This window comes from Oncorhynchus tshawytscha, linkage group LG25 (genome assembly GCF_018296145.1).
Source record: "Oncorhynchus tshawytscha isolate Ot180627B linkage group LG25, Otsh_v2.0, whole genome shotgun sequence".
Classification (NCBI taxonomy): Eukaryota; Metazoa; Chordata; class Actinopteri; order Salmoniformes; family Salmonidae; genus Oncorhynchus; species Oncorhynchus tshawytscha.
The window spans coordinates 39,086,680-39,106,300 of NC_056453.1; the positions used below are offsets into that span (position 1 = coordinate 39,086,680).

At 42.8% G+C, this 19,621-nt stretch overlaps 1 protein-coding gene across 1 annotated transcript in view; it reads left to right on the forward strand.

Annotated features, from left to right (window-relative positions):
• LOC112224035 (dual specificity mitogen-activated protein kinase kinase 6) overlaps positions 1-19,621 on the forward strand; it is a 64,667-nt gene that overhangs the window by 23,251 nt on the left and 21,795 nt on the right. The window contains exons 3-7 of the mRNA XM_042305737.1: positions 648-696; positions 2,406-2,519; positions 2,924-3,043; positions 5,109-5,225; positions 18,677-18,728. Coding sequence (XP_042161671.1) covers positions 648-696; positions 2,406-2,519; positions 2,924-3,043; positions 5,109-5,225; positions 18,677-18,728 — 452 coding nt within the window. The remainder of the gene's footprint in view (positions 1-647; positions 697-2,405; positions 2,520-2,923; positions 3,044-5,108; positions 5,226-18,676; positions 18,729-19,621) is intronic.

The following is a 19,621-nucleotide window of genomic DNA, read 5'->3' on the forward strand; positions in this document are numbered from 1 at the left end:
GGGATTTTCCCTGAGCCATTCTGCCCCAAGTGGTCCAACTTTTTTTCCCCCCAATAGACCAAACATGCCTACCGTTAAACCGTGTACCCTGCTCTTGACGTCAAAGCCACAATGTATTGTTTGTTGGTATGAGTTAATGATACATGTAATTCCATTATTATAAACTTACGCATAAAGACTTTTTAATTTTTTTTTAGATGGAATATCACCAATCTACATTGTTAAATTTATGGACATATATTGCGCAACCTTCTCTTTTAAATATAAAGTGTTATCCTGTTTTGCTATGAGGCATTTTAATACGGATATGAGGCTGCTTAATCAACATGATGATCCTAAAGATGTCAGTGACGGCTCCATTTCCTCCCAATAAGGAGAGAGGAGGCTAGTTAGAGATTACCGTTTGGATGTGTTCACCGATAAGTGGTTCACAAACTGATGTCTTTGGCGCAATGTGCCAGTGAATATTGTTCATAGCATCATTTCAGTGTCATGATGATAACTCAAGACGAACACTGTTTCTTACATTAACGTCTACATGTAGTTTTTTTTCCCCCAGAACATTTTGAAATCTTAATGAATTAATGCATGCAGTTTTATGTACATAACGTTTTTTATATCCTAACAACTGTTTGATTACTTTACAGACCCCCAAGAGATTTGGATTCGAAAGCTTGTGTGACCATTGGAGAGAAGGTACTACTTACCACATCTTATTCATGTTCACTGAACTGTTCAGTGTAGTTTACTCTCTCACATTCTTGCCTTTCGTTTACCACTATGTTTCTTCCTCACACGTTCCTCCGACTAAACCTTTATTTAAAACTGAAGCACAAACTTTGGGTTTGACATCTGGGTGTAGTTGTTGTAACCTTATGTATACTGTGTTTAGACGGTCCGAGGTAAACGGCAAATGTTTTCAGTGAGAGCGTGACGGTAAATGTTTTCAGTGAGAGCGTGACGGTAAATGTTTTCAGTGAGAGCGTGACGGTAAATGTTTTCAGTGAGAGCGTGACGGTAAATGTTTTCGGTGAGAGCGTGACGGTAAATGTTTTCAGTGAGAGCGTGACGGTAAATGTTTTCAGTGAGAGCGTGACGGTAAATGCTTTGCCGTTGAGGCGGGCGGGGAGTTAAATTTTTTTACCTTTTGCCGTGTTGTTTTCTACCGGGTGTTGTTTACTGAAATCACCATAACAATGCAAACCTTCATGACAGATTGGGGCGGCAGCGGAGCCTAGTGGTTAGAGCGTTGGACTAGTAACCGGAAGGTTGCAAGCTCAAACCCCTGTTCTGCCCCTGAACAGGCAGTTAACCCACTGTTCCTAGGCTGTCATTGAAAATAAGAATTTGTTCTTAACTGACTTGCCTAGTTAAATAAAGGTAAATTAAAAAAGAATGCGCCAATAGGATCTCACTAGCTCGTGCTTGACTCCGCCCACCTCCTTGCTTGTTCTGCCCTCTGATTCATATGCTCAGACCAGAGCCTGTCGTTTCCAATCGATCTTGGGTTAGTTATAAGAACTCTTTGCTGTCGGGCTGCTTTTTACCGTCCTCTTCTTTCTTGTCCCAATGTGCCGACTGGTATGACGGTTTTTGCGTCCCTCAGTCTGAACGCAGCATTAGGTTGAGTAAGATTCTCTCTGTGCTTTGGATGCAAAAAGATGAAAGCTTGGCTCAGTAAAAGGGTCTGTGAGCCGAATATATAACGGCCTAGCAAAAATTATGACTCGGACTGAATACTTCTGATTGTAGGGCAGACTGGAATGTGTTTATCTTTCTGACGGGCAGTAAAAGTATTTATTTTATAAACTTATCAAATAAGTGGAATTTTTCATTGGTAAAATGCTGGCTTTTTTTCCCTCTCATAATTTAGCCTGAAGTCAAAGGTCGGGGCAACCATTGATTTAGTTGTTGTATGAAGTGAGAAAAGGACAGAAGTTCCCATTCTTTACTGGAACCAGTAGTTTAGATGAAAAAGGGGTAATTTGCGGTGTCTTTCGACTCAGCCCCCTTACCATGTCCAATGCTTTCCCTGTTGATTAGAAACTGTTGGTTAGAGTAGTTACTTAAACAAAGACATAGCTCCGAGCCACTCTCAGACAAAGAGGAGTATCCCCGGTCAGAATGACACTGTTGTTGGGAGATTAGACCTAGTTTTTCTTTTGTGCTTTTCGCTCTCTGTTACTGTTTTGTTTTCACAAGATGAGGATTGGGTAAAAAAAACACACAAAACAAGGAACTCTAGTGACTCATCTTTTTACCCTGCTCAATTTGTGTTCAGTGATTACATCAAGGGAGGGAGATGCATGTTCTTTCTTCCTTATTACATCGTGTCACCCATCATGTTTGATCTGTCACTGTCGAGCCTGACACGCATCTCTCCCCTCTCTGCCGGTGCTGAGCAGAACTTTGTGGTGAAGGCAGATGACCTGGAGCAGATTGGCGAGCTGGGGAGAGGGGCCTACGGCGTGGTGGACAAGATGAGGCACATGCCCAGTGGCCTGATCATGGCAGTCAAGGTATGAGAGATTTGATGCTGTAACTGATCTCTTTAAGGGGATCTAGGGCTACGTTTACACAGGCAGCCCAATTCTGATATTTTGCCTAGTTATTGGCAAAAGAGCTAATATGATAGGTCAAAAGACCAATTAGTGGAAAAATATCAGAATTAGGCTGCATGTGTAAACGCAGCCTTAGTCGGGTTACTATAGCTAAGCACTTTGGCTTTATTTACACAGGCAGGCCAATTCTAGTATTTTTCCCCACTATTTGGTCTTTTGACCAATCAGATCAACTCTTATGCCAACAATTGTTGCAAGAGATCAGAATTGGGCTGCCTGTTGCAAACAGCCGTGGTGACAGCTGTTGATGTAATAAGTAGGTTGGATGGATGGATTTGATGTCCTTTTCCCTCCCACCCTAGAGGATCCGTGCCACAGTGAACACCCAGGAACAGAAGAGACTGTTGATGGACCTGGACATCTCTATGAGGACAGTAGACTGCTTCTACACAGTCACCTTCTACGGCGCACTCTTCAGAGAGGTAGCCAGCTTCTTTATAAAAATACTTGATTTTTTTTTTTTTTTACAATTAAATAATAATACTTATGTCTTGTAGTGTTTTTTCTAAAGTACAATAGACAATCTTTAGGTGGAGTGTATTAATTGTGTTTTTGGATCCCCGTAAGTTGTTCGTCACAACAGCTACTCCTCTTTGGTTTCCTCTACTGCTGGTCGTGTTCATTACTATGTTAAACATAGGCTTCCTACAATGTCTTTACGGAGATGTCGGAGGACAGAGCCTTGTAAAGATGCTGTCAAACATATCGGTACCCGTACACTTTACAGTGCAACAGTTTTTTTATATTTTCCAAACTAGTTGGTTCTTTTTTACCCAGTAGGCACCTGCAATTTACAAAGAGTAGGATAAATGATACTTTCCAAGAATCGCCTCCCACCAAATTAATTAAAATGTTGAATAATTTAGTCCATGCCATTTTTGACTTAAGTGCAAAACCTTAATTTCAGTTTTGATCAGTTGTATATCAAACAAAATGTGAACACCTTAAGTTTTTACAGTTTTAAATTTCAACTTATTTTACAAGTAATTGTGAATCATGGGTGCCTATATATTTGACTGCATCTTGTATGTTCAGAGAGGCAGTTATTTAGCAACTAATTTAGTCCTCTTCATTTCTACACTATATACAAAAATATGTGGACACCCATTCAAATGAGTGGATTCTGCTATTTCAGCCACACCTGTTGCTGACCGGTGTATAAATTCAAGCACATTAGCCATGCAATCTCCATAGACAAACATTGGAAGTAGAACGGCCGTACTGAAGAGCTCATTGACTTTCAACGTGGCACTGTCATAAGATGCCACCTTTCCAACAAGTCAGTTCATTAGGTTTCTGTCCTGTTAGAGCTGCCCCGGTCAACTGTAAGTGCCGTTATTGTGAAGTGGAAACGTTGAGGAGCAACAACGGCTCAACTGAGAAGTGGTAGGCCACACAAGCTCACAGAACGGGGCCGCTTGCAACACTCGCTACCGAGTTCCAAACTGCCTCTGGAAGCAACAAACCTAAGATCACCAAGTGACATTGGCTGTAGTGGCGTAAAGCTCGCCGCCATTGGACTCTGGAGTGATGAATCACGCTTCACTATCTGGCAGTCCAACAGACGAATCTGGGTTTGGTGGATGCCAGGAGAACACTACCTGCTCCAATGCATATGTAAAGTTGGTGGAGGAGGAATAATGGTCTGGGGCTGTTTTTCATGGTTCGGGCTAGGCCTCTTAGTTCCAGTGAAGGGAAATCTACAGCATACAATGACATTCTACACAATTCTGTTCTTCCAACTTTGTAGCAACAGTTTGGGGAAGGCCCTTTGCATTGGGACATTGTCATGCTGAAACAGGAGTGAGGTCCATACTTAAATGGTTTGTCGAGATCGGTGTGGAAGAACTTGACTGGCCTGCACAGAGCCCTGACCTCAACCCCACCGAACATCTTTGGGATGAATTGGAACGCGGACTGCAAGCCAGGCCTAATTGCCAGGCCTAATTTCCAGGCCCAATTGCCCAACATCAGTGCCCGACCTCAATAATGCTCTTGTGGCTGAATGGAAGCAAGTACCCCCTGCAATGTTCCAGAAGAGTGGAGGCTGTTATAGCAGCAAAGGACATGACATTGTACTGTAGGACTGGGCTGCCATCCAGACACAGGTACCGTGACCCCCTTTTCCTCACGTAGAGACGTCAGATGATAGAGCGGTGTATGTTGTAGTCAAGATAAACAAATAAAGAATTCCTGATCTTGCCCGGATGTAATTACCTACCACTCGTAGAGAAGAGAGTGTTCCACAGGATATGCATCTGCAGCGGAGCACATTGGCTAACAGGAAGGAGCTTTTTCCAATCTGTGTGTCTGGAATGTGGTTCTGTTTTTCCAATCGTTCCCTCTACCGCTTTTCTCCATAGCCCCCTTTTTCCGTTCCCACCACCCCCTTCTCCATCTCAGTACCCCCTCCCCCCCCACCCCACCTCCTTAACCCTTAAACTCTCACCCCAATCTGACCTTCTCATGTTGTACCTGTGTTCCCAGGGTGATGTGTGGATCTGTATGGAGCTGATGGACACCTCTCTGGATAAGTTCTATAAGCAGGTGATAGAAAAAGGCATGACCATCCCTGAAGATATCCTGGGAAAGATGGCCGTCTCGGTGAGTAGGACTACTTCCTCACTTCCTTTCCTCGTGTAAATAGGACTAACTATGTCACATCATTCAGCCTAGAGACCAAGCGGAATATTACATGTGTCCTGTAGGACTGGGTTTCCGTTAGCCGGTAATTGCCGGCTTTGTGACGATTTTGTTAAATAAATGAAAAGCTGATCAATAAAATTGTAGCCCGGCCAAATTGTCCAGTGGTGTCCAGCTGCTGAGGAGAGCGAGAACGCGAGAGAGGAGCCTTGGCCTAGGCTACTGTTGATCGTGAAGATGGAGGCCTTTTTAATTTGAAGCATAACAAAAGTATTAAAATAAAAGTTAGCATATGCCTACAGTGAAAAGCCTACAAGGCAGGGCTCCAGACTGTGACCATTTTAGTCGCAGATGGGGAGAGGGTGTTCTCAGCTTTCTGTAGGTACATTTTCATTAACCTATTGGATACGGGGGTCACTAGCCTTTAAGGTCACTGCTGCAATATAGCCTGTTCAAGTTTAAACCAATTCACAAGTCTTCTGTTTCATTCTGTTGAGCCATTTTCTGTGGCCAAATGAAGTTCCAACTGTAATGTTATGTTTGACACAGTATAATATCCTGCTCATTTTCCCTATAAACAATTGCTTGACTTAACACTTCTTACTTTTGATATTATCCTAATAAAGTTAAGGTTTGGTGTGGCTATTAGCCTATTATAATGCAGGCCTATGATACAAAGGCAATGCGCACCGGCCCGCAAACTGACAGGTGAACTTGAGGAAGCCCCGGATTTATTCCTATAAATCTAACAATACAATTCTCATCTTTATCAAAAAATATTCTAATTGAAAATGAATGAATTAGCCTCCTGTAAACTTACACAAGTATTCACCCCACTTAGACTTTTCCACATTTTATTGTGTAAATTAAAATGTTAAAAATACCAAATTATACTTTTCAATTCCAGGTTTTAACACAATATATACTTAAAACCTTGGAGGTGCAAATATGTTTGCCACCAAAGTGAATAAAATAAAAAAGTGTTGGTTGCATTAGTGTTCGGCCCCCTGATTCAATACTTGGTAGAAGCACCTTTGGCAGCGATTACAGCTGTGAGTCTTTGGGTAAGTCTATCAGCTTTGCACATCTGGATACTGCAATATTTGGTCTATTCTTAACAAAATTGCTCAAGCTCGGTTTAGTTGGATGGGCACCGTTGGTGAACAGCAATTTGTCAGATTCTCAATTGGATTGAGGTTTGGGCATTGACTGAGCTATTCAAAGACATTCAGGTTGTTGTTTTTAAACCACTGCAGTGTAGCTTTGGCTGTGTGTTTAGGGTCATTGTCCTGCTAGAAGGTGAACCTCCGCCCCCGTCGCAGGTCTCTTGCTGGACGGGGAACCTCCGCCACAGTCGCAGGCCTCTTGCAGACTGAAACAGGTTTTCCTCTAGAATGTCCTTGGATTTGCCCTCAAACCTGATCAGTTTCCCAGTCCCTGCCGATGAAAAGCATCCCCATAACATGCTGAACTTTTTTCCACATGTCTTTTGTCAAAAATATTTTTTTACAGCTTTATTCTCACTCTTCTAAAAAGCCCAGGTAATAGTTGTCCCATGTACAGTTTTCCCCCCCATTTCAGCTGTGGATCTCTCCAGCTCCTTCAGAGTTGCCTCTTGGTTGTTTCTCTGACGAATGCCCTCCTTACCCGGTCACTGACTTTTGGTGCAGGGCCTTCTCTAGGCAGAGTCACAGTTGTGCCATATTCTTTCCATTTTTTTAAATAATGGATTTAACAGTATGGATGTTTAAAGTTTGGGATATATATATTTTTTGAACCCGACCCTGATTGGTGCTTCTCCAGAACTTCTGACTTGTTCTGAGCTTCAGGTGTTTATGAGATCATGTGACTAACTGCACACAGGTGGACTCCATTCAACTAATTATTTGACTTCTGAAGGCAATTGGTTGCACCCGAGCTTATTTATGGTGTCACAGCAAAGGAGGTGAACACTTATGCAGACACAGCCTACCTGATAAAGAAATTAATGTTGGTGTTGTGGCATAGCTCTCTCCCTGTCTGGGGTAGGCCTAAGCTTTTTATATATACAGTACCAGTCAAAAGTCTGGACACCTACTCAAGCAAAGGTTTTTATTTATCTTTTCTACATTGTAGAATAATAGAAGACATCATCTATGTAGTAACCAAAAGTGTTAATCAATAATATTTTATATTTGAGATTCTTCAAAGTAGCCACCCTTTGCCTTGATGACAGTTATACATTCTCTAAACCAGCTTCGCAGGAAATGCTTTTTTTCAACAGTCTTGAAGGAGTTCACACATATGCTGTGCACTTGTTGGCTGCTTTTCCGTCACTCTGCGGTTCAACTCATCTCAATTTGGTTGAGGTCAGGTGATTGTGGAGGCCAGGTCATCTGATGCAGCACTCCATCACTCTCCTTCTTGGTCAAGTAGCCCCTTTACAGCCTGGAGGTGTGTTGGGTCATTGTCCAGTTGATAAACAAATGTTAGAGGGACTAACACGGAACCCAAACTGGCTGTGCGCCATCGTGCATACATTTATTTAGTCCCCCACCACCAAACGATCACGACATGCAGGTTAAAATATCAAAACAAAATCAATTATATTAACCTGTCTGGGAAAGCGGAACCCCTCGCCAACAGCCAATGAAGTTGCAGTGCGCCAAATTCAATCAACAGAAATCTCATAATTCTAATTTCTCAAACACACAAGTATTAGACACCATTTTAAAGAAACTTCTCGTTAATCCAACCACAGTGTCCGATTTCAAAAATACTTTTCGGCGAAAGCAGAACATATCATTATGTTAGCTCAGCAACTAGTCACAGAAAGCATACAGCCATTTTCCAACCAAAGAGAGGAGTCACAAAAAGCAGAAATAGAGAAAATTAATCACTAACTTTTGATATTCTTCATCAGATGACACTCCCGGGAGAACATGTTACACAATACATGTATGTTTTATTCGATCAAGTTCATGTTTATATCCAAAAACCTCAGTTTCCGTTTGGCTTTGCCTCCAAAACATCCCGTGAATTTGCACAGAGCCACATCAATTTGCAGAAATACTCATAATAAACATTGATAAAAAAGGTACAAGTGTTATTCACAGAATTAAAGATATACTTCTCCTTAATGCAACCGCTGTGTCAGATTTCAAAAACCCTTTACGGAAAAAGCAAACCATGCAATAATCTGAGTACGGCGCTCAGACAACAAATCAAGCCAAACAGATATCCGCCATGTTGGTGTCAGAAATAGCATTATAAATATTCACTTACCTTTGATCTTCATCAGAATGCACTCCCAGGAATGCCAGTTCAACAATAAATGTTTGATTTGTTAGCTAAAGTTCATCTTTATGTCCAAATACCTCCTTTTTGTTTGTGCGTTTAGCGCAGTCATCCAAATTCATGACGCGCGATTACTAGGTGCAGATGAAAAGTCAAAAAGTTCCGTTACAGTCCGTAGAAACATGTCAAACGAAGTATAGAATCAATCTTTAGGATGTTTTTAACATACATCTTCCAACCGGAGAATTCCTTTGTCTTCAGAAACGCAATGGAAGTCAAGCTAACTCTCACGTGAACACGCATGGTCAGCTCATGGGAGAGACCTTACTCAATACTCTCTCATTCACCCCCACTTCACAGTAGAAGCATCAAACAAGGTTCTAAAGACTGACATCTAGTGGAAGCCTTTGGAAGTGCAATATGACCTCATAGACACTGTATTCGATAGGCCAAGAGTTGAAAAACTACAAACCTCAGATTTCCCACTTCCTGGTTGGATTTTTCTCAGGTTTTCACCTGCCATATGCGTTCTGTTATACTCACAGACAGTTTTAGAAACTTGTGTTTTCTATCCAAATCTACTAATAATATGCATATATTAGCAACTGGGACTGAGTAGCAAGCATTTTACTCTGGGCATGCTTTTCATCCAAATGTGAAAATGCTGCCCCCTATCCCAAACAGGTTAATTTGGGGACAGGTCAAAAAAGCATTGAACATTTATGGCAATTTAGCTAGCTAAGTAGCTTGCACTTGCTAGCTAATTTGTCCTTTTTAGCTAGCTTGCTGTTGCTAGCTAAATTTGTCCTGGGATATAAACAGTTATTTTACTTGAAATGCAGAAGGTCCTCTACGCCGCCAATTAATCCACACTAAACGGTCAACCAAATCATTTCTAGTCATGTCTCCTCCTTCCAGGCCTTTTCTTCTCTTGACTTTATATTGCAATTGGCAACTTTCATAAATTAAGTGCACTACCGCCACTGACTTCGTTCATCTTTCAATCACCCACGTGGGTATAACCAATGAGGAGATGGCACGTGGGTACCTGCTTCTATAAACCAATTAGGAGATGGGAGAGGCAGAACTTGGAGCGCGATCTGCGTCAGAAATAGAACTGACATCTATTTTAGCCCATGGCAACGCAGACGTCGTTGGCGTGCGCAATAATTGAATAACAGATTTCGGAATTTATTTTGCAGCGCAGTCAACCTGTAAGCCCAAACCAGATGGGATGGCGTATCGCTGCAAAATGTTGTATCCATGCTGGTTAAGTATGCCTTGAATTCTAAATAAAGTAGACGGTTTGGGGGTACTTTGCTGGTGACACCATCACACCTCCTCCATAATTCAGTGGGAGCCACACATGCAGAGATCATCCGTTCACCTACTCTGTGTCTCAAAGACACGGCGGTTGGAACCAAAAATCTCAAATTTGGTCTCAACAGACCAAAGAACAGATTTCCACCGGACTAATGTCCATTGTACGTGTTTCTTGGCCCAATCAAGTCTCTTATCTGTTACGTTACCCTCTTGGAGGAGGGAACGCAACACCCTGCTACAGCTCAACTCCTGAGGAGTGAAAAAAACTGTATGATCGTAGGTGTGGGGAAGGACGACAGAGGCAGAGAAAAATACAATTTACAGAATGTATTATTCCTTAACACAGTAATGTGGGGAAAAGGGGCTGGACGGAACCAAAGGAAAAGTAGTAAAAGTTAAGTGTCCCCTCTCCTACCTTACCTGCCTTCCTTTCTTACCTAACCTTTAGCACCAACTGCGCAAACCAAAATACAGGGTGGTCCGCCCAGGTCTTACCTAGTGTGCATAGACAGATTCAATACTACGGGTTATGTATTCCCGCAGGCCTCTTGCCTAAACACTCCCAAGGTGCGTTCCCCTTCCCCCGGAACAAATGAAACAGAATAATTACTTTAAGTGAACAATTTCAATAACCAAAAACACTAAGTCCTATTGGCAGACACCTCTGATGGAGCGGCTACAAAATAATATCAACAAAACTTGTACTGACCGCCACAACAACCAACTCAGGACATAAAACGACGCTCTCCTCCCAGAGGGAGGAAACACTGGCTTTTATCAAGCTGGAGAAGGAGTTGGTAATTGAAGAGACAGCTGGTTCCCCTGATGAGAGGGGTCAGAGCTCCAATTAGTGATGGGGCCGACCAATCAGCTGATTTAGGATTCCAGGAAGCCATTTCCTGAAATACACACACATACAAACCCACAATGCAGAAACTGGGGAGCGTAACAGTGTCTTTTAGTAGTGGTTTCTTTCCAGCAATTCAACCATGAAGGCCTGACTCATGCAGTCTCCTCTGAACAGTTGATGTTGAGATGTATCTGTTTACTTGAACTCTGTGAAGCATTTATTTGGGCTGCAATTTCTGAGACTGGTAACTCAGAAATCTGCAGCAGAGGTAACTCTGGGTCTTCCTTTCCTGTGATGGTCCTCATGAAAGCCAGTTTCATCATAATATGAACTTGAAACTTTTAAAGTTATTTACATTTTCCGCATTGACTGACCTTCATGTCTCTTCTTTTTGCCTATTTGAGCTGTTTTGCCATAATATGGACTTGGTCTTTTAACAAATACGGCTGGCTATCTTCTGTATACCACCCCTACCATGTCACAACACAACTGATTGGCTCAAACGCGTTAAGAAGTAAAGCAATTCCACATATGAACTTTTAACAAGGCACACCTGTTAATTGAAATGCATTCCAGGTGATTACCTCATGAAGCTGGTTGAGAGAATGCCAAGTGTGAAAAGCTGTCAAGGCAAAGGGTGACTACTTTGAATAATCTTAAAATATATATAAAAATATGTAGATTTTTTTTATTACTACACGATTTTGTGTGTTATTTCATAGTTTAGAGGTCTTCTATTATTCTACAATGTAGAAAGTAGTAAAAATAAAGAAAAACCCTTGAATGAGTAGGTGTGTCCAAATTTGTCTGGTACTGTATATATTAATATAATACATTGGAGGCCTATGTCAAATATTGACTGGCTCTCATCAAGCTGCCCACTCAAGAAAAAACTTCAAACTGTAACCAGTGCCTGCAACCTGGTACAGGTGGTCAGCCAACCTACCAGGGTATTTACAAACAGCACAGGAATGAAATAATCAACATGTATTGATCACCTCTTTCCTGCAGAAATGTGCTTTAAAGCAGTATCCAAATCCATAGGATGGAGTGATCACATTATAATAGCCATATGTAGGAAAACCAAAGTTCCGAAGGCTGGGCCTAATTATAGTGTCTAAGAGGTCATACATGATGTTTTGTAGTGATTCATATGTTGTTGACGTAAAGAATGGTCTGTGGTGTGTAATGAGGAGCAACCAGACGCTGCTGGTCTGTGGTGTGTAATGAGGAGCAACCAGACGCTGCTGGTCTGTGGTGTGTAATGAGGAGCAACCAGACGCTGCTGGTCTGTGGTGTGTAATGAGGAGCAACCAGACGCTGCTGGTCTGTGGTGTGTAATGAGGAGCAACCAGACGCTGCTGGTCTGTGATGTGTAATGAGGAGCAACCAGACGCTGCTTGTCTGTGGTGTGTAATGAGGAGCAACCAGACGCTGCTGGTCTGTGGTGTGTAATGAGGAGCAACCAGACGCTACACTTGACACATTTATGAAATTGCTTATTCCAGTTACTAATAAGCATGCACCAATTAAGAAAATGATTGTAAAAACTGTTAAATCCCCTTGAATTGTTAAGGAATTGAAAAATGTGTATGGTTGAGAGGGATGGGGCAAAAAGTATGGCATATAAGTCTGGTAGCCCAACTGGGAGTCCAACTGGCAAACATACTGCAAATTAAGAAATCATGTGACTAAACTAAATAAAAATAAACTATACAATGAAACAAAGATAAATGATATCAAGACTGATAGTAAAAAGCTTTGGAGCACCTTAAATGAAATTCTGGGGATAAAAGCCAACTCGGCGCCATCATTCATTGAATCAGATGGCTCATTTATCACAAAGCCCACTGATATTGCAAACTGCTTAAATGTGACTTTTTCATTGGCAAGATAAGCAAACATATCAATGGCATGTCAACAACAGAGGCTGACACTACACATCCAAGTATATCTGACCAAATGATGGAAGACAAGAATTGTACTTTTGAATTCCTTGAAGTGGAAAAGGTGAAAAAAAAATATTGCTGTCTATCAACAATAAGCCACCGGGGTCTGACAATCTTGATGGAAAATTACAGAGGATCATAGCAGACAATATTGCCACTCCTATTTGCCATATCTTCAATTTAAGCCTACTAGAAAGTGTGTGCCCTCAGGCCTGGAAGGAAGCTTAAGAAAAGCCACCTTTACAGGCTCAAATAACCGACCAATCAGCATTTTACCAACTGTTAGTAACCTTCAGGAAAAAATATGCACGTCACTTACTCAAATTACTGATGATTGGCTGAGAGAAATTGACGATCCAAAGAGTGTGGTGGCTGTCTTGTTAGATTTCAGTGCAGCTTTTGACATTATTGATCATAGTCTGCTGCTGGAAAAACGTATGTGTTTTGGCTTTACCCCCCTGCTATGATGTGGATAAAGAGTTACTTGTATAATAGAACAGAAAGGGTGTTCTTTTAATGGAAACCTCTCAAACATAATCCAGGTCAAAGCAGGAATTCCCCAGGGTAGCTGTTTAGGCCCCTTGCTTTTCTCAGTCTTTACTAACAACATGCCACTGGCTTTGAGTAAGGCCGGTGTGTAAGGTATGCAGATGACTCAACAGTATACACGTTAGTTACTACAGCAACTGAAATGACTGCAACACTTAACAAAGAGCTGCTGTTAGTTTCGGAATGGGTAGCAAGGAATAAGTTATTCCTAAATATTTCCAAAACTAAAAGCATTGTATTTGGTACAAATCATCCACTAAACACTAAACCTCAAATGCATCTTGTAGTGAATAATGTGCAAATTGAGCAAGTTGAGGTGACTAAACTGCTTGGCGTAACCCTGGATTGTAAACTGTCATGGTCAAAACATATTGATGCAGTAGTAGCTAAGATGGGAAAAGTCTGTCCATAATAAAGCGATGCTCTGCCTTCTAAACAACACTATAGACAAGGCAGGTCCTACAGCCCCTGGTTTTGTCGCACCTGGACTACTGTTCGGTCGTGTGGTCAGATGCCACAAAGAGGGACTAGGGAAAATTGCAGTTGGCTCAGGACAGGGCAGGACGGCTGGCCCTTAAAAGTACACAGAGAGCTGACATTAATGACATGCATGTGATTCTCTCATGGCTCAAAGTGGAAGAGGGATTGACTTCCTCATTACTTGTTTTTGTAAGAGGTGTTGACAAGCTGAAGGTATCGAGCTGTCTGTTTTAAAATACTAGCACACAGCTCGGACACCCACGCATACCCCACAAGACATGCCACAAGAGGTCTCTTTACAGTCCCCAAGTCCAGAACAGACTATGGGAGGTGCACAGTACTACTTAGAGCCATGACTACATGGAACTCCATTCCCCATCAGGTAACTGATGCAAGCAGTAAAATCAGATTTAAAAAGCAGGTAAAAATACACCTTATGGAATGGCGGGGACTGTGAAGTAGCACAAACATAGACACATGCATATACACACATGATAACATACGCACTATACACACACGTACACATGGATTTTGCGCTGTAGATATGTGGTAGTTAAGTATGGGCCTGAGGGCACACACTTAGCGTGTTGTGAATTCTGTAATGAATGTATTCTAATGTTTAAAAAAATTGTATAACTGCCTTAATTTTCCCGCACCCAAGTAAGAGTAGCTGCTGCCTTGGAGGCAGCTAATGGGGATCCATAATTAACCCCAGGAAGAGTAGCTGCTGCCTTGGAGGCAGCTAATGGGGATCCATAATTAACCCCAGGAAGAGTAGCTGCTGCCTTGGCAGGAACTAATGGGGATCCATAATAAACCCCAGGAAGAGTAGCTGCTGCCTTGGCAGGAACTAATGGGGATCCATAATAAACCCCAGGAAGAGTAGCTGCTGCCTTGGAGGCAGCTAATGGGGATCCATAATAAACCCCAGGAAGAGTAGCTGCTGCCTTGGAGGCAGCTAATGGGGATCCATAATTAACCCCAGGAAGAGTAGCTGCTGCCTTGGAGGCAGCTAATGGGGATCCATAATAAACCCCAGGAAGAGTAGCTGCTGCCTTGGCAGGAACTAATGGGGATCCATAATAAACCCCAGGAAGAGTAGCTGCTGCCTTGGAGGCAGCTAATGGGGATCCATAATAAACCCCAGGAAGAGTAGCTGCTGCCTTGGAGGCAGCTAATGGGGATCCATAATTAACCCCAGGAAGAGTAGCTGCTGCCTTGGAGGCAGCTAATGGGGATCCATAATAAACCCCAGGAAGAGTAGCTGCTGCCTTGGAAGCAGCTAATGGGGATCCATAATAAACCCCAGGAAGAGTAGCTGCTGCCTTGGCAGGAACTAATGGGGATCCATAATAAACCCCAGGAAGAGTAGCTGCTGACTTGGAGGCAGCTAATGGGGATCCATAATAAACCCCAGGAAGAGTAGCTGCTGCCTTGGAGGCAGCTAATGGGGATCCATAATAAACCCCAGGAAGAGTAGCTGCTGCCTTGGCAGGAACTAATGGGGATCCATAATTAACCCCAGGAAGAGTAGCTGCTGCCTTGGAGGCAGCTAATGGGGATCCATAATAAACCCCAGGAAGAGTAGCTGCTGCCTTGGCAGGAACTAATGGGGATCCATAATTAACCCCAGGAAGAGTAGCTGCTGCCTTGGCAGGAACTAATGGGGATCCATAATAAACCCCAGGAAGAGTAGCTGCTGCCTTGGAGGCAGCTAATGGGGATCCATAATAAACCCCAGGAAGAGTAGCTGCTGCCTTGGCAGGAACTAATGGGGATCCATAATAAACCCCAGGAAGAGTAGCTGCTGCCTTGGAGGCAGCTAATGGGGATCCATAATAAACCCCAGGAAGAGTAGCTGCTGCCTTGGAGGCAGCTAATGGGGATCCATAATTAACCCCAGGAAGAGTAGCTGCTGCCTTGGAGGCAGCTAATGGGGATCCATAATAAACCCCAGGAAGAGTAGCTGCTGCCTTGGAGGCAGCTAATGGGGATCCATAATAAACCCCAGGAAGAGTAGCTGCTGCCTTGGCAGGAACTAATGGGGATCCATAATAAACCCCAGGAAGAGTAGCTGCTGACTTGGAGGCAGCTAATGGGGATCCATAATAAACCCCAGGAAGAGTAGCTGCTGCCTTGGAGGCAGCTAATGGGGATCCATAATAAACCCCAGGAAGAGTAGCTGCTGCCTTGGCAGGAACTAATGGGGATCCATAATTAACCCCAGGAAGAGTAGCTGCTGCCTTGGAGGCAGCTAATGGGGATCCATAATAAACCCCAGGAAGAGTAGCTGCTGCCTTGGCAGGAACTAATGGGGATCCATAATTAACCCCAGGAAGAGTAGCTTCTGCCTTGGAGGCAGCTAATGGGGATCCATAATAAACCCCAGGAAGAGTAGCTGCTGCCTTGGCAGGAACTAATGGAGATCCATAATAAACCCCAGGAAGAGTAGCTGCTGCCTTGGAGGCAGCTAATGGGGATCCATAATAAACCCCAGGAAGAGTAGCTGCTGCCTTGGAGGCAGCTAATGGGGATCCATAATAAATAGAAATAGGCCTATGCATGCAATGCCCTGATGCGTTTAGTGCTCAAATCTCCGACAATAGGCTATAACGTTTTGCATATGCTGCAGATAAAAACACAAAGAATAGTGTTTTTGTAATTAGTTATAGGCTGTTTTTAAGGACACGTAAATGTGTCTCATTTGGCCAATATCCCTTGTTTATTGATGGTGGTGGTTTTTGTTGGTGGACGGCCTAATGGGTTACTTACCCAGTGCATATGGATGACTGGTAAATTTCTCAAATGTTTGATAAATTGAAAAATCTTCCGGTCACTTGTCTGACGCCAAATTTTCCTAACAGAAAAGTATTCCTGCTTTCAGAAAGTATTCACACCCCTTGACTTTTTCCACATTTTTGTTGTTACAGCCTGAATTTAAAATGGGTGAATTTTAGATTTTTTTTTTTTTTGTCACTAACCTAAACATATAATACCCCATAATGTCAAAGTGTAATTATGATATTCAGAATTTTTACAAATGAAAAGTTGTAATGTATTCATTCAATAAGCATTCAACCTCTTTGTTATGGCAAGCCTAAATAAGTTCAGGAGTAAAAATGTGCTTAACATATCACATAATAAGTTGCATGGACTCATTGTGTGTTGAGCTGAGTTTATTTGATTTTATTTTTACAGGGACAGTGCACATTAATCAACTCCTCAGTAAAAGTGCCGGTTTTAGCCAGCCGGCTAATTTTCAACCGCAGTCCCTGGGCAGGTTATTTAAAAATGATAATAATGTTCAATAAAAGTGTTAACATGATTTTTGAATGACCAACCCATCTCTGTACCCCACATACACAATTCTATGTATGGCCTTTTGTCAATGTGTAGGCCCTCTATGTAGGCCCTAATCAATGGATTTCACATGAGTGGGAATACAGATATGCATATGTTCGTGACAGATACATAAAAACAATATTTAAAAAAAAAAAGGTTTGGGCGTGAATCAGAAAACTAGTCGACCATCATTTGCTGTGCGACACATCTCCTTCGCATAGAGTTGATAAGGCTATTGATTGTGGCCTGTGGAATGTTGTCCACTCCTCTTCAATGACTGTGCGAAGTTACTGGACATTGGCGGGAACTGGAACATGCTATCATACATGTCTATCCAGAGCATCCCAAACATGCTCAATGGGTGACGTGTACAGGCCATGGAAGAACTGGGACATTTTCAGCTTCCAGGAATTGATCCTTGCGACATGGGGCCGTGCATTATCATGCAGAAACATGAGGTGATGAATGGCACGACAATCTCAGTAAAATGTCCATCACTGAAATGCAATTGTGTTCGTTGTCCTTAACTTATTCCTGCCCATACCATAACCCCACCACTACTATGGAGCACTCTGCTCACAACGTTGACATCAGTATTCCGCTCACCCACACAACAGCTTCCCGGTACAGTTGAAACCGGGATTCAGCTGTGAAGAGCACACATCTCCCGCGTGCCAGTGGCCATCGAAGGTGAGCATTTGCCCACTGAAGTCGGTTACGACGCCGAACAGCAGTCTGGTCAAGACCCTGGTGAGGACGACAAGCACGCAGATGAGCTTCCCTGAGACGGTTTCTGACAGTTTGTGCAGAAATTATTTGGTTGTGCAAACCCACAGTTTCATCAGCTGTCTGGGTGGCTGGTCTCAGACGATCCCGCAGGTGACAAAGCCGGTTGTGGAGGTCCTGGGCTGGCACGGTTATAGGTGGTCTGTGGTTGTGAGGCAGGTTGGATGTAAAATGTCAATGTCAAATTCTCTGAAATGACATTGGAGGTGGCTTATGGTAGTGAAATGAACATTAAATGATCTGGCAACAGCTCTGGTGGACATTCCTGCAGTCAGCATGCCAATTGCACGTTCCCTCAAAACTTGAGACATCTGTGGCATTGTGTTGTTTGACAAAACTGCACATTTCAGAGTGGTCTTTTGTTGTCCCTAGGACAAGGTACACCTGTGTAATGATCATGCTGTTTAATCAGCTTCTTGATATGCCACACCTGTCAGGTGGATGGATTATTTTGGCAAAGGAGAAATGCTCACCAACAGGGATGTAAAACAATTTGTGCACAACATTAGAGAGAAATAAGCTTTTTGTGCGTATGAAAATGTTCTGGGATCTTTTATTTCAGCTCATGAGACATGGGACCAACATTTTACATGTTGTGTTTATATTTTTGTTCAGTATATTAACATATTGCCAGTCTCTCGACCAAGAGGCTGTTATAATACAAAATTACTGAATTCATGCTAGATGTTTAATATACTAAGAATGAATAAATACTAGATGCAAACCAATGGGTATGTCTGGGATGTTAGACCTGCATTCCCCATGTTGATATCCGTCTCCAGTTGCTGATATGTCTGTTCTGAAATAATGATCCAACCTTGTGTTCTGTTCTAATGTTCCAACCTCCCTCGTTACAGACAGTGAAGGCTCTGGAACATCTGCACAGCAATCTGTCAGTCATCCACCGAGGTAAGAACAAGCACAGAGTTAAATAGAAGGTTTTATATACGGTGTCCATCTTTTTAAATCTGAAAGCTTTAGCGGGGAACCTGCCACATCCGTTTGCGATGTAACAAAAACAACGATGTTACTTGAAACAGCATTTTACATAGCGTTTTTACAGATGTGTTTTGTGGGCTGTGTTGAGCGAGACAGATACACTGCATCGTAGTTATGTTCCTGAGGCTAAGGAAATCACTTTAAAAGATGTTGTACAATAGGTCTGCACTGGACTAACTGACTTTCACTTCCATCTCACGACACTATTTCTCTGTTTTGTTTTCTCTCACTCTCTCTCACACTCTCTCACACACTCTCTCTCACTCTCTCTCTCACTCTCTCTCTCACACACTCTCTCTCACACTCTCTCACTCTCTCTCTCTCACACTCTCTCTCTCTCTCTCTCACACTCTCTCTCTCCCTCTCTCTCTCACTCTTTCTCTCACACACTCTCTCTCTCTCTCTCTCTCTCTCTCACTCTCTCACTCTCTCACTCTCTCTCTCACTCTCTCACTCTCTCTCTCACACTCTCTCTCACTCTCTCACTCTCACTCTCACACACTCTCTCTCACTCTCTCACTCTCACTCTCTCTCACTCACTCTCTCACTCTCACTCTCTCACACTCTCTCTCACTCTCTCACTCTCACACTCTCTCTCACTCTCTCTCTCTCACTCTCTCACTCTCTCTCACACTCTCTCTCACACTCTCTCTCACTCTCTCTCTCTCATTCTCTCACTCTCACACTCTCTCATTCTCTCACTCTCTCTCTCACTCTCACACTCTCTCTCTCTCACACTCTCTCTCATTCTCTCACTCTATCACTCTCACTCTCTCACACTCTCTCTCACTCTCACTCTCTCA